The sequence below is a fragment of the Bos mutus genome, chromosome 14 (genome assembly GCF_027580195.1).
Source record: "Bos mutus isolate GX-2022 chromosome 14, NWIPB_WYAK_1.1, whole genome shotgun sequence".
Classification (NCBI taxonomy): Eukaryota; Metazoa; Chordata; class Mammalia; order Artiodactyla; family Bovidae; genus Bos; species Bos mutus.
Window position 1 is genome coordinate 44,935,141 of NC_091630.1, and position 15,200 is coordinate 44,950,340.

General features: G+C 38.3%; 1 protein-coding gene across 2 annotated transcripts in view; it reads left to right on the forward strand.

The window, feature by feature from the left end:
* Positions 1-15,200, forward strand: part of UBE2W (ubiquitin conjugating enzyme E2 W) — a 90,495-nt gene that overhangs the window by 28,041 nt on the left and 47,254 nt on the right. For both annotated transcript variants that reach the window (XM_070382244.1, XM_005907512.3), the window contains exons 2-3: positions 2,598-2,689; positions 8,324-8,426. In XM_070382244.1, the coding sequence (XP_070238345.1) occupies positions 2,598-2,689; positions 8,324-8,426 (195 nt within the window). The remainder of the gene's footprint in view (positions 1-2,597; positions 2,690-8,323; positions 8,427-15,200) is intronic.

Consider the following 15,200-nt stretch of genomic DNA (forward strand, 5'->3'; position numbering starts at 1 on the left):
CAGGAAGCAGTTACTTGGAGATTCTCTTGGAGTTTGGCTACCACAGGCCCCTTTCTTTGTGGACATACAAGTAGTAGTATTACTGCTACTGCTAAGTCACTTCAGTCGTGTCCGACCCTGTGCGACCCCATAGACGGCAGCCCACCAGGCTCCCCCGTCCCTGGGATTCTCCAGGCAAGAACACTGGAGTGGGTTGCCATTTCCTTCTCCAATGCATGAAAGTGAAAAGTGAAAGGGAAGTCACTCAGTCGTGTCCGACCCTCAGAGACCCCATGGACTGCAGCCTTCCAGGCTCCTCCATCCATGGGATTTTCCAGGCAAGAGTACTGGAGTGGGGTGCCATTGCCTTCTCCGAGTAGTAGTATTGGGGTAGGAAGAACTTTTCTTTTTCTTCAGCACTGGTCACGTTGTCTTTTAGGGATAATTACACCAAGGCAATTCTTCTTAGCTTGCCTTTGTATCCTGTTTCTTTTGGTAGCTGGTTATGCAAGTTGACCTTCTTTTGTATCCTGATTCGTGGACAAGGGCTGTCTTCCCTGTTTTATATGAAGTTCTCAAGGTCTGGAGGATTTCCACAGCATTGTTTCCCAAACTGTGGTCATTGAAACAAGACTTGCCCAAGATGCCCTACACTGAGAGGATTCCATTACTTTGGAAACCTGTATGTTATCTTCCTCCCCTTAGAGAATCGTCATGCAAGTTAGTATATCAGACGTCTTAGAATTCCTGCTTTAAAAAAAAAGCAAAACCTTTTTTTTTTTTTCACTCTAGTGTTTTTGAAAATTGACTTAATCACAAAACCTACAGGATTTGTTGACTTTAATTGAAAGTGAAAAGTGTTAAACGCACAGTCCTGTCCGATTCTTTACAACCCCATGAACTATATGTAGCCTGCCAGGCCCCTCTGTTCCTGGGATTTCCCAGGCAGGAGTGCTGGAGTGGGTTGCCGTTTCCTTCTCCAGGGGATCTTCCTGACCCAGGGATCAAACCCAGGTCTCCTGCACTGCAGGCAGAGTCTTTAGTCTTGAGCCACCAGGGAAGCCCCTGTTAAGTAAATTAAAAACCCTCTTCTACATAGACACTTTTCACAAATATATTCCCTCTTTATTCAAAACATTGTTTAGGCAGCTTTATTTCTAAGTTTTCGATAATTAAAAATTTTCTAAACTAATTTTCAGTTTGTAATTTTGCGTTTTGGAAGGCAACTGAGATCAGAAACTGCAGTTAATATCTTATTTTCTTTGTTGCTAGCAATTTTGGTATTGTACCATTTGAGGAAAAGTTTTCACTTTTGCCAAGTAAAAGAGCCATTGAGTCTCAACAAAAAAGGGAGGAGTTCTCTAATCTCTAGAGGTGTTAGATGTTGGTAGGCTTATTGAAAGATGTTATGAATTGAAAAGATCTAGAAACTACAAACATTGATATATTGATAGTGATATTCCACTATTTTGAAAAATCAGAAACTAGTTTTTAAGTAGAGTTGTTTGAAGTTCTGAATAGGAATCCATGCTCGTGTGCTTGCTTTTTTTCCTTTCCTGAACACTTACTATGTACAATTTTATTTATTTTTAAACAAACTTGTAATTAGTGGCTGTGCTGGGTCTTCATTGCTGTGCTCAGGCTCTCTCTCGTGGTGCTCAGGCTTCTCATTTTGGTGGATTGTCCTGTGGAGCATGGGCTCTAGGGTGCACAGGCTCAGTAGTTGTGGCACATGGGCTTAGTTGCCCCACAGCATGTGGGATCTCCCTGGGGCAGGGATCAAAACCCATGTTCTCTGCATTGGCAGGCTGATTCTTAAACACTGGACCACCAAGGAAATCCTGCTTGTGTACTTTAATCCAAAAAAAAGATATTCACTAAGAATCTTTATAATGTTGCATGTACTTCTAATAACGGTTATTTTGCTTTTAAACCCATAAATTATGGACTGTTGTGGTTTTTATTTTGCTTTGTTGTGTCCTGATAAAGAATGTCGAGTGATAATAATAAGGGAAGAATTGAACAATAAAAGCTATACAAAATAGAATGCAAATACATAGCCATTTCAGGGCATCTAATGTGTGAAAAAAATAACTTTATGTAATCTCAGGCTCTGATATATTCTGGTGTTGAAAGATTAAATTATATGTGGATGATACTGTTTTAAGAAGACAAATAGCTGAAAATTTAAATTATTTTAAACTTTTTCAAAAGACGTTTTCTATAGTTCTTCTGGAAAACCTATTTGTCTGAAATGATGCATTCTTTAAGAGTTATGGAAAACTATGATTTTTATCATTGAAAACCAGTAAAGGAAGCCCTGCTAAAACTTTTAAGCATTTATAACCTTATAACTTGGTAACTATCTTATAGCATCAATGGTTACAAATATATTTAGAAATAATTTAATAATTGTGAATTATAGGAAAGCAGTAAAAAATGTGAGAGTCAGGCATGTAAAATATATAGATGTAAGGGGTTTATAAAGGAAAAGGCACGAGCATTTGGAGGAAATTTAATCAAGGATTTCAGACTTTATGACTACAAGGATATTATGTTGTAAGAAAAAAAAAGTACAAAGTTATTAATGATACTCTTGTTTTTTTTTTTTTTTTTAGAAACGACTACAGAAAGAACTGTTGGCTTTGCAAAATGACCCACCTCCTGGAATGACTTTAAATGAAAAGAGTGTTCAAAATTCAATTACACAGTAAGTATTTTAAGTTTTAAAGTACTTCTTTTTCTTTTGTTATCAATGTAAGTATGAATATATACTCATTTTAAAAATACAGAATTATTTTCTGTGTGTCAGAATTATTTTCATATTTTATCTGATTCTCTCCCACTGAGAAGTAAATACAGTAAACATATCTTATTCTGTGCATTTAAAAACACAGTTTTGTTTTATGAAAGTTTCCTGCTGATGAAGTAGCGTGTTAAAAACTTTAGCCTGACTTTGTTAGGGAGTATTCTTCACCTGTGATAGAGTAGTTTGGTATGAGGTTATTTATCAGATTTTTCAAAAACATTTGAGGCTCTGAAGTGAACTTTAGCCACCTGATGCGAAGAGCTGACTCATTTGAAAAGACCCTGGTGCTGGGAAAGATTGAGGGCAGAAGGAGAAGGGGATGACAGAGAATGAAATGGTTGGATGGCATCACCGACTTGATGGACATGGGTTTGGGTGGATTGCAGGAGTTGGTGATGGACAGGGAGGCCTGGTGTGCTATGGTTCATGGGGTCATGAGGAGTTGGACACAACTGAGCGATTGAACTGAACTGAAGTGAATAAACTGTCAAGAGGCGCACCTCTGTCCTTGTCCCCTGAACATACAGCATGGTTGCTTTCTTTATAGCAGCGTTAGCTAAGAGAATGTCACACCCTCAGCATTCTCATTTGATAAATTAGAGACTTGCATGAGGATGAAATGTGAAGGGTAGGAGAAGGACACAGAAGTATCCTCTGATTCAGCTCCTTCCTTGGGAGTGGAGCAGAAGTTTCTTCCCAGATATGTGCCAAGAATAGTAGAGAGATACAGGTTCCTTTACAATGAGCATTTTAAAAAGAGAGCATTCCCCCTCTTGAAAATGAGCATTTGAATTAGTTTGAAATGTTTTTGAAAGTATCATCCTAAGATTTCACAACTGACTATTTGGTCTGTCCTTACCACTCCTTTGATTTAACAGTTCCATTGGAAAAAGGTAAATGTAGTAAAATGGGAGATTTTTAAGTAATTGACTCTGTCCTTAAAAAAGAAAGGAAAAAACCCTAAAATGAAAAGGGGTATAAGCCAACAAGATAAAAATTTCCTGTAAACCAACTTGTAGAACAAATTGAACAATTCAAATATTTAGTGATACAGAGACCAGAGAGCAGGAATAACCAAAACTCACACAACAGGGACATACTTATTTTCAGAAGAAACAATTTTTGGTTACCTTTGACCATGACATTTGGAGTCAGTGATTAAGACAGGAGTTAAGCTTTAAGAACAGTATTATTAAGAAAGGATCTTTTGAATGAAGTGAATTGCAAACCAAATATTAATCTAGTTAAAAGAGATGCATGTAATTAACAGGAAATAAACACTAATTTTAAAATAATATACTTTTTCTGTTGAGTTCTTTAGTTTCTTTAATCAGGGCAGGGCAGAAGCTGAAACAAAAGATAGATATTAGAGGAATCAGAGATAGGCGAAAGAGCAATGTTTTGATATAACTTCTAACCTAGTTTGAAAAAACTATGGAGGGAATTCCTTGGCTGTCTGGTGGTTAAGACTTTACAACTCTCAACTGCTAGGGCCCAGTTTCAGTCCCTGGACTGGGAACTTAAGATCCCGTAGGCTGCGCAATGTGGCCAAAAAGAAAAAAAAATTGTTGAAGTGGGATCATATGAAATGGGGGATATGGGTAAGGAAGATGAAGTAAGCCCATTATGCTTTATGGAAGACAGTTTGGTAGCATGTATTAAGACCTTAAAAAATATTAGAATCATGTTCTCTGACCTAATATGCTATCCTTTGACCTCTATGCTCTCCTAAGGAAGGAACAGAGATACTAAAAGATCGACTTGGATCTGTTGTGGTCTCTCAATGAAATGGCACCCCTTGAGTTAACAGTCCATAGTCATCATGTAAGGCAAAAATTTTATATAGTCATAATTGCCTTTGAAAACTCTTGAGAGAGGCTGTATTGGTATATATCCTATCTTAATATATCCAGCAAAGCTAATTTTCCCTTCATATATTTGTCTTTTTCTGTCTGACTTCACTTAGTATGATAATCTTTAGGTCTTTAGGTCCATCCATATTGCTACAAATGGCAATATTTCATTCCTTTTTGTGGCTGAATAATATTCCATTGTATACATGTACCACATCTTTATTTTTTGATTTTTTTTTGATTGAAGTATAGTTGATTTATAATATTGTGCCAATCTCTGCCGTACAGCACAATGAATCAGTTACACACATATATATATCATTTTTTAATATTATTTTCCATTCTGATTTATCACAGATATTGAGTATAGTTCCCTGTACTGTACTTTAGGACCCTGTTGCTTATCCATTCTGAATGTAACAGTTTGCATCTGCCAACCCCAGATTCCCAGTCCCTCTCTCCCTCCCCCACCATGTCTGTGCTCTTTATCTATGAGTCTGTTTCTGTTTCATAGATAAGTTCACTTGTGCCGTATTTTAGATTCCACATATAAGTGATACCATGTGGTATCTGTCTTTCTGACTTACTTCACTTAGTATGAAAGTGAAAGTGTTAGTCACTCAGTCACTCATCTGACTCTTTGCGATTCCATGAACTGTGGTCTCTCAGGCTCCTCTGTCCATGGAGTTCTCCAGGCAAGAATACTGGAGTGGGTTGCCATTCCCTTCTCCAGGGGATTGTCCCAACCCAGGTATCGAACCTGGGTCTCCTGCACTGGGGCCTGGTTCTTTACCATCTGAGCCACCAGGGAAGCCCATGATAATCTCTGGTTGTATCCATGTTGCTGCAGATGGCACCATCTTGTTTTTATTTATGCCTGAATAGGATTCCGTTGCATGCGTGGACCACATCTTTATCCATTCAGCTGCCGATGGACATCCAGGTTGTTTCTGTGTTTTGGCTGTTGTGAGCAGTGCTGCTGTGAACTTAGTGGTTCATGTATCTTTTTGAATAATGGTTTTGTCCAGGTATATTCCCCAGAGTGGGATTGCTGGATCCTATAGTAATCCTGTTTTTAGTTTGTGCAGAACCTCCATGCTTTTTTCCAAAGTGGCTTTACCAAATTACATTCCCACCAACAGTGTAGGAGGTATGTATAGATGATATACCACATCATCTTTATTCATTGGTCTGTCGATAGGCTTCGAGGTTACTTCCATGTTTTGGATGTTGTAAATAGTGCTGCTATGAACATTGGGATGCATTTATCTTTTTTGAGTTAGAGTTTTAATCTTTTCTAGCTACTTGCCCAGGAGCGAGATTGCTGAATCTGGTAGTTCTTTTTTTAGTTTTTTAAGGAAACTAAACTTCATACTATTTCCTTAGTGGCTGTACCGATTTACATTCCCAGAAATAGTTTAAGAGAATTCCCTTTTCTCCACACCCAACATTTCTTATTTGTAAACTTTTTGATGATGGCCCTTCTGGCTTGTATGAGGTGACATCTTATTATAATTTTGATTTCCTTTTTTCTAATAATTGGCAATTTGGAGCATCTTTTCATGTTCCTTTTCATCTGTGTGTCTTCCTTGAAGAAGTGTTTATTTAGGTCTTTGCGTATCTTTTGATTGCTTTTTTTGCGGGAGGAAGTTAAACCCCCGTCAGTCTCATTGCTTTTTTGCTGGGGGCGGGGGGCACGGGCGTGGTGCAGTTAAGCCCCTGGCAGTCTCATTGTTTGCAAATATTTTCTCCCAGCCCATAGGTTGTCTTATTTTGTTAATGGTTTCCTTTGCTGTGCAAAAGCTTGTAAGTTTGATTAGGAGGAATTACCTGGTTTTTATTAAAGATAGTAGGTTTTTTGTTTTTGTCTTTTTAATGCAGTTTTTGCATTGCATTTTATTTACTATGTACTGGTTCTGGTGTTAGGAATATACTAAATTTTTTGCATATGCAATATCATTTATCTTTCTAACAAAACTTTAAGGTGACTTTTTTATTAACTTTAACAATTTTTTATAATAACTATTTTAGAATTTAAGTACTTAAAACAGAAGAGCGTACTGAGGGCCACACAGCTAACTAAGGGACTGTCTAATTTTGCTGTAAAATACTGCCTCTTGAGTCTGTGGTCATATCTTTTCTATCTTTACATATCATGTAAAGTATTCAGCATGCCTTCTGAGAATGAATAGTCATGCTTTTAAGGATCTCTATGTGTTCCAACCTGGTTACTTTCAGAGAGTAGCCACACTTACTATTTTATATATTTCTGAGTTTGAGTGAACTCCTGGAGTTGGTGATGGACTGGGAGGCCTGACGTGCTGTGATTCATGGGGTCGCAAAGAGTCGGACACGACTGAGCAACTGAACTGAAGTCCATAATATGTGAGGTGCTCAATAGTAGCCCAGCAGTGTATCCTCAACCTTCTTTTTGCTTCCCTGTATTTAATATAATAAATTTTTATACCTGAAAAGTATAGGATTTAAGGAATTGACCAGGTATACAGTAAGTATAAGTGGCATGGTTGTAATTAGAAACTCAGATTTTTACTTCTAAAATCTGCCCTGTCATGTATGTTGTAATAAACTGTGTTCCTCTTTTTTTAAAATAATTGGAGATAGTGTGCAGTATATTATTATAAACAGATTTATATTCATGATTATTATATATGAAAATAAAGTAAGCTTATATAGATGCCATAGAAATCTATTCTGGGGTTTTTTTAAATTTATTTATTTTAATTGGAGGCTAATTACTTTACAATATTGTATTGGTTTTGCCATACATCAACATGGAACCGCCACGGGTGTACACGTGCTCCCACCTCCCTCCCTGTACCATCCCTCTGGGTTGTTCCAGTGCACCAGCCCCAAGCACCCTGTATCCTGCATCGAACCTGGACTGGCGATTCGTTTCTTATATTATACATGTTTCAGTGCCATTCTCCCAAATCATCCCACCCTCTCCTTCTCCCACAGAGTCCAAAAGACTGTTCTATACATCTGTGTCTCTTTTGCTGTCTTGCATACAGGGTTATCATTACCATCTTTCTAAATTTATTCTGGGTTTTATTAAACGGTTGAAACATAATGAGAGACAAAGGAAAGGCCTTTTAGAGCCTTGAGTAGCCATCAGAGTAAGTGGACTGATGGCAGCTTAGCTTCCTTTTTCCTGGTTAGCTGTCTCTGGAATACTCATGAGAAAATTGATCTGACAGCTGCTGTAGTCATTGCTGACATCAACTTCTCTCAAACTAATAGCTTCTAAAATAATTGATATCAGGAAAGCAGTTGATTAGCTTGACTTTATCTATAAAATCTTTTCCATAATTGTAGAGATGGTCTGAAAAAATAAGGTACCATAAATTGAGTAAGAAGAGTGTAGACTTTGGTGTCAGTACACCGAAGTTGAGTTTTATTTTATTTTTTTCCGGACCTGAGTTAAAACTTGGCTCTGTCCTTTTTAGCTGTCTGACCTTGGTCTAGTTTTTTAACCCAGGAGTGTCAGAGAAGGGAATAGGGCCAGGAGTGTTACTACCTACTCCTGTTGGGAGGATGAAGTGTGTTGTTACACATGGGTGACTCCTGTCCCATTGCCTGGCATAGATGCGTATCTGGTGTTCTTTTTCCTCCTCACCCCAGTCCTTTATAACTGAAGTTAAATTTTTTTTTTCTATTCTAGGTGGATTGTAGACATGGAAGGTGCACCAGGTACCTTATATGAAGGGGAAAAATTTCAACTTCTATTTAAGTTTAGTAGTCGATATCCTTTTGACTCTCCTCAGGTAACTGTTTTGCTTTTTAAATTTTTATTGTATTTTTAGATTATAGACAAATGCCAAATTCGTGATTTTTGACTAAGTAAAAACTTATAATCATTACAATTATATTAAGTAGATTTGTTTCTTTATCTTATTTGTAATATAATCGAGGTCATATGGACAATTTACTGTATTGAGATTTACTGTATTGAGATTAGGCTTTGCTGCTTTTGTACTTCTAAAAACTTAAGACTATTTCTGATCCATTCATGTTAAGTAGACCAAAGGGCATAAATCTAACTCCTAGGCCCACAGGTTTTGCGAGAACTTCGCATTTTGGAGTAGCTGGAGCCATGTCTTTCTAGATAAGATGATGATATTGATAGAATGACATCATTAAGAGGCAAGTGCTGTTTTGAAAGGAGCACTTCTTTGATTTCTCATTGCCGTGCTGTCTCTTGTAGCCTTTCAATACTGCAAGGGCAAAATATTAAGATATTAAATATCTAGATATCAGCCCCAAATTTGATCATTTTAGTGTGAAGCACTGTCAGTTTAGTTAATGTCTGAAAACTTGGACAAAGGGTAGTGGTGGTAGATAAAAATTTTTGAGAGCTGTTTAACTGTGGTAAATGATTAATCCTTGGAGGTTAGAGAATTTAGGATGAATTCCAGCTTTCTGGGTTGGTAAGATGGATAATGAGTTACTTGTAGCTAAATGATAAGACAGTGACTAATTCTGTGTAGCACTGCTAGGTGATCAGGTGTTGTAGATCATGAAATTTCCCAAATTACCTGAAATTCAGTGTGTTAGGTGCTGCTGCTGCTGCTAAGTCGCTTCAGTCGTGTCCGACTGTGCAACCCCATAGATGGCAGCCCACCAGGCTCCTCCATCCCTGGGATTCTCCAGGCAAGAACACTGGAGTGGGTTGCCATTTCCTTCTCCAGTGCATGAAAGTGAAAAGTGAAAGTGAAGTCGTGTCCGACTCTTAGTGACCCCATGGACTGCAGCCTACCAGGCTCCTCCGTCCATGGGATTTTCCAGGCAAGAGTACTGGAGTGGGGTGCCATTGCCTTCTCCGTGTTAAGTGCTAAAATATGCTATTTTTGAGGAAATTCATATTTTATTGCTACTTTTAAGTTGTTGTTCACTTGCTAGGTCTTGTCCTACTTTTTGCAACCCCATGAACTGCAGCATGCCAGGCTTCCCTGTCCTTTCCTATCTCCCAGAGTTTGCTCAAGCTCATCTCCATTGAGTCAATGATGCCATCAAACTATCTTCTCTCTCCTCACCCCCTTCTCCTCCTGCCCTCAATCTTTCGCAGCATCAGGGTCTTTTCCAATGTGGCCAAAGTACTGGAGTTTCAACTTCACCATCAGTCCTTCCAATGAATATTCAGGGTTGATTTCCTTGAGGATTGACTGATTTGATGTCCTTGTGTCCAAGGACTCTGAAGAGTCTTCTCTGGCACCACAGTTTGAAAGCATCAGTTCTTCGGCGCTCAGCCTTCTTTATGATCCAACTCTCATATCTGTACATGACTACTGGAAAGACCGTAGCTTTGACTAAATGGACTTTTGACGGCAAAGTGATGTCTCTGCTTTTTAACACGCTAAACTTTTCTTCCAAGGAGCAAGCGTCTTTTAATTTTGTGGCTGCTATCACCATCCACAGTGATTTTGGAGCCCAAGAAAAGAAAATGTCACTACTTTAAGTAGTGACACAAATAGCTTAATCTTCTTTTAGCCATGTGGGAGTATAGATGGAAGTCAACTTTTGTATTGTGCTGTAGTTAAAAAGATAATTGTTTCAAGGCATAGTATTAAATGGAAACTGATTCCTTGAGTTCTGAAGTTTCTATGTGAGCAGAAAAGTAAGATGTTGGGGGCTCATTTTTATGTTTTTCTAAAAAAAAGTGAAGAAATGTGTCTTGTCGTGATCTCTGGGTTTCTGTAATAACCACACATCAACTGTAATCAGAAACCAAATGTATTCCTTCTCTTCAGAAAATAATCTTCACTTTCTGTTGTTGCCTTTGGCTTATCAGCATCATCTTAACTGTTTTTGCTTGAAGGCAGTGAGGTATCCACTGTTCTCAACCTGTTCCTCTACCTCACTTCAGCTAAATCCCTTGAAGGCCTGTGAAGGAAGAATATGAATCATGGAATCAGAAACTTTGCCTTAGGGAATACTGGAGAAGGTTAACTGTGGAAACTCACAAATCTTAAAAAAAAAAAAAAATTCTCTAACCATGAAACTAGGTCTAAGGTATTCTCTAAAACTGTGTTCTTCATTCTAAATCAAATGTCAAACTTAAGCATCATTTGAATTTCATCTTTAATATTTTTGTGAGAGCCTTCGTCATAAATCCTATCAGATTGTATTCGTTATCCTCTTCCCTGATTTCACTCCTGCTTACTGGTCTGATTTTGGTGTCCTCTAGCTTCTTTATCGGAGAAGGCAATGGCACCCCACTCCAGTACTCTTGCCTGGAAAATCCTATGGACGGAGGAGCCTGGTAGGCTGCAGTCCATGGGGTCGCTAGGAGTCGGACACGACTGAGCGACTTCACTTTCACTTTTCACTTTCATGCATTGGAGAAGGAAATGGCAACCCACTCCAGTGTTCTTGCCTGGAGAATCCCAGGGACGGGGGAGCCTGGTGGGCTGCCGTCTATGGGGTCGCACAGAGTCGGACACGACTGACGCAACTTAGCAGCAGCTTCTTTATTCTTCTCACACTTTAATGTCTTTAACCATCTTAAGCCACTAACTCGCAGATTTCCAGCTCTGTTTACATTCTCTTCCTTTTGAGGTTTAATTTCATGCCCTTGTTGGGCAGCTCTACTTGAACACCTCCTGACATCCCAAATTTAACACAGCTAATAAACTCAGTTTTTTTCCTAATAACAAAATAAGAGAATTCTCTCTTTGGTTTCTGTTCACCCATCTTCTTGTGTTAAATTTCTTTCCTTTCCCTCATTCTTAAGTGTGGTTTTTCAGATCCTTTCACAGACGTAAGGCAGTCTGATCACTTTTCTTAAGTTATCATCAGTGCTGTGTGGTCCAAGTTTATAGTTTTCATTTGGACTATTACAGAGTAGCCTTTAATTCTTCCCACTCCTAGAGATCCTCTCACATTGCTGTTGGGTTTCTTTAAAGGTGCCATTACCTCATTGGTTTTCCCACATACATCCACCACCACCATCCTCACCCTTCTCAGTAAATCCTGTGATGGTTCTTACTTCCTGTGGAGTCAAGCTTAACAGTCCAGTCTCTTTATGGTCAAGTCTGAACTGAAGCATTTCAGCCACACATTAACCTCCATGCCTTCTATTGTATTGTAGTATTTGCATCATACTTTATTAATGTAACTTTCATTCTGATTTTATCTTGAAACAGCTCAATGAAATAGAGGAAATAGATTCATCCTCCTTTAATGTGAGGGAATTGAAGCCTGTAGAAGTGAATTGTCTTGTTTATGGTTTAAAAGCTAGTTATTAGAACAATCAAGAATCAAACCCAATTTACTTTTCTCCCATTCTGCTGATTAGATGTGAATACCAACATGGAAAATATCTGCTTATTCATTAATTGGCTCAGTGGTAAAGAATCTACCTGCTAAATGTAGGAGATGCAGGTTCAATCCCTGGGTTGGGAAGGTTCCTTGGGAAAGGAAATGGCAACCTACTCCAATATTCTTGCCTGGGAAATCTCATGGACAGAAGAGCCTAGTGGGCTACAGTCCATGGGGTGGCAAAGCAGTTGGACACGACTTAGCAACTAATCAGCAACAAAAAATTCATTAAGTAATGTTATTTCGGAAAATTAAAGACTACATGTAGAATGATGTGGAAACCCTAGGGCAGTTGTTCCAGTCCTTTGAAATACGAAGATCCCCTTTTAACATCAGTTAATTTTATGGTCCCTCCCATGTCATAGAAGTTACATGTTCTGTTACCCATGATTGAGAAAATGACAGAGCACTGGAAGTCCAGTAATACTTTTAAATGATTTTAAAGTTATTTTAATCATATTATCTATATGGTTATAAAATAATTATAAAGGGTCCAGTACTCAGAGCTTAATGTACATATAGATTTGAAGATTTTTCTGATAGCAAAACTTTCCTGAGGTCCATTGCTCTGGACAAGTGGTTGTGAAATTCCCCATTCACTGAAAATTTTATTTGATGAGATGTGGAAGCACATGGTTTTAGGGAGGACAGATAAGCGATGACATTGACCCAGGTGAGAGGTGATGGTGATTTGGATCAGAAGGGTAACCATGGAGGTTGTGAAAGTGGCCATATTTTGGACCTATTTTAAAGGTGCTAAAAAATATACTTGCCTTGATTGTAAAGCTTTAGAAACATTGTAGCAAATAGTGTCTTCATCTTTTTGTGGTCTGATTCTCACACTGCTTTGTGAAAACTATTAATATTCATTCCACTGATCCATATGAGATGACTAAAAAGGGGAGAATTGAATTGAAAACTATTTTAAAATTCTTGTCCCCAACCACTTTTGTCAAATATTTATCATATATGCTAGACTATCTATGTCATATATATTATTCATAATTAGATTATTTTAGTTTATGAAACTGTCTACTTGTATGTTCAGTTTTTATAGTTGCCCTTTAAGTATTCTCATCTACTTGCAATTTTAATCAGAGAACACATTCCCTCTTACTGTCCCTATAGAAACCTTGGTGTCCATGTTGTAGATTGGCTTTTATAATTATAGCCTGTTTTGTATTGCTCATTCTATGTATATTGTATTTTGACCTATCTTGACATACCATATTCAGTGTCTGACTTTCTAATCACTTGTGGAGCATTAGTCTGAACACATTAGTATGCCTGTGTTGTGTAAGATCTTAGTACTGTGAGGTCAGTGAGTATTGAGCTTGATGTTTAAAGTCCTCAGGTATAACAAGTAACATGAATTTCATATTAGAAACAGTTAGCTAATATCCACCCTTTATATTATCACTTTCGGTAGCATTCAGTTTAGATCTTATTAGTTTTATGAACAAATAATACATTTAGTACCCAAAGGTTACCCAGAGGTTGATTTGCTTAAAATTTTAGGTTGTATGTGGGAAATGCGTTCTTACCTCCAAAAGCATAGTTCTTTCTCAGCTCTCATCTGCTTTTGAATTTGAGCCACACAGATAGTTGGGTATTTGGAAATTTAGAGACACTTGAGAGCTGCTTCTTATGCAGACTCAGAATTTCAGATGTGGTTCACATACATTAGATCTAAGATCCTTTTCTAAATTTTTTTCCATTAAACAGCTTGTTCTTGAAAGTCTGTAATTCCATTTTATTCAGTTTGATTTACGTAATGGGGAATATGTGCAGTTGTTTAATCTGAATGACTACTTTGAATCTGAAAAAATTGTTTAAAAAAACAAATTAGCAAAACCCTTTATTCCCTTTGGTTTCAAATTCATTGTATTCAATTTTCTTGTCACATCTGTGTTAGATAGTTTATCAGCTATTTGCAGCTCCCTTGGCCCCCCAAAAATAGGTTTTCAACTCTGAAAAGTTTAAAGACTCTTAAGTTTTCAGAACCTATTTAGCTGCATTAAAAAAGCTTGAAATGTCCATTTCCTCCTCAGGCTTGTACTGCATATTAAATAAACAAGGACAGTTAAGAGTGTGGCCTTGAAAAATTTCACCTGTGATTACGCTTGTGTCCTGTGCAAAGAACCAGAACAGCAAAGTTTACATCAAAACTGTCTGTTCAGACAGCTTACCAGACTTCTACGTGAATAAACTGTTGAAAATGTTTTTTCTTCTATCTCAGGAATTCTCCTCTGGCGTGGAAACTCAGCCTTTCTCTCTTTAGACAAACTCCTAGGGGTTACCTGTACCGTGTGTGCCGTGTGCAACACGTCACTTCGCGTGTTTCGGGTTGTTGGAAGTTTTAGACTGGCTGCATTTGTCCTGAATGCAGCATGTTTAGTCTCCGGCCATACCACCCTGATCTCGTCTGATCTTCGATGCAGCAGGTTTAAAATCCCGTGTTTTTCGTTTTCTTTTTTTTTTTTTAAGCATTCAGTTCAGTTCAGTCACTCAGTCATGTCCGACTCTTTGCGACCCCATGAACTGCAGCACACCGGGCCTCCCTGTCCATCACCAACTCCCAGAGTTCACCTAAACCCATGTCCATTGAGTCAGTGATGCCATCCAACCATCTCATCCTCTGTCGTCCCCTTCTCCTCCTGCCCTCAATCTTTCCCAGCACCAGGGTCTTTTCAAATGAGTCAGCTCTTTGCATCAGGTGGCCAAAGTACTGGACTTTCAGCTTCGACATCAGTCCTTCCAATGAACACCCAGGACTGATCTCCTTTAGGATGGACTGGTTGGATCTCCTTGCAGTCCAAGGGACTCTCAAGAGTCTTCTCCAACACCACAGTTCAAAACCATCAATTCTTTGGCGCAAAGCTTTGTTTAGAGTCCAATTCTCATATCCGTACATGACCACTGGAATAACCATAGCCTTGACTAGACGGACCTTTTTTGGCAAAGTAATGTCTCTGCTTTTTAATATGCTGTCTAGGTTGGTCATAACTTTCCTTCCAAGGAGTAAGCATCGTTTTATTTTATGGCTGCAGTCACCATCTGTGGTGATTTTGGAGCCCCAAAAAATAAAGTCAGCCACTGTTTTCACTGTTTCCCCAGCTGTCTGCCATAAAGTGATGGGACCAGATGCGATGATCTTAGTTTTCTGAATGTTGAGTTTTAAGCCAACTTTTTCACTCTTCTCTGTGACTTTCATCAAGAGG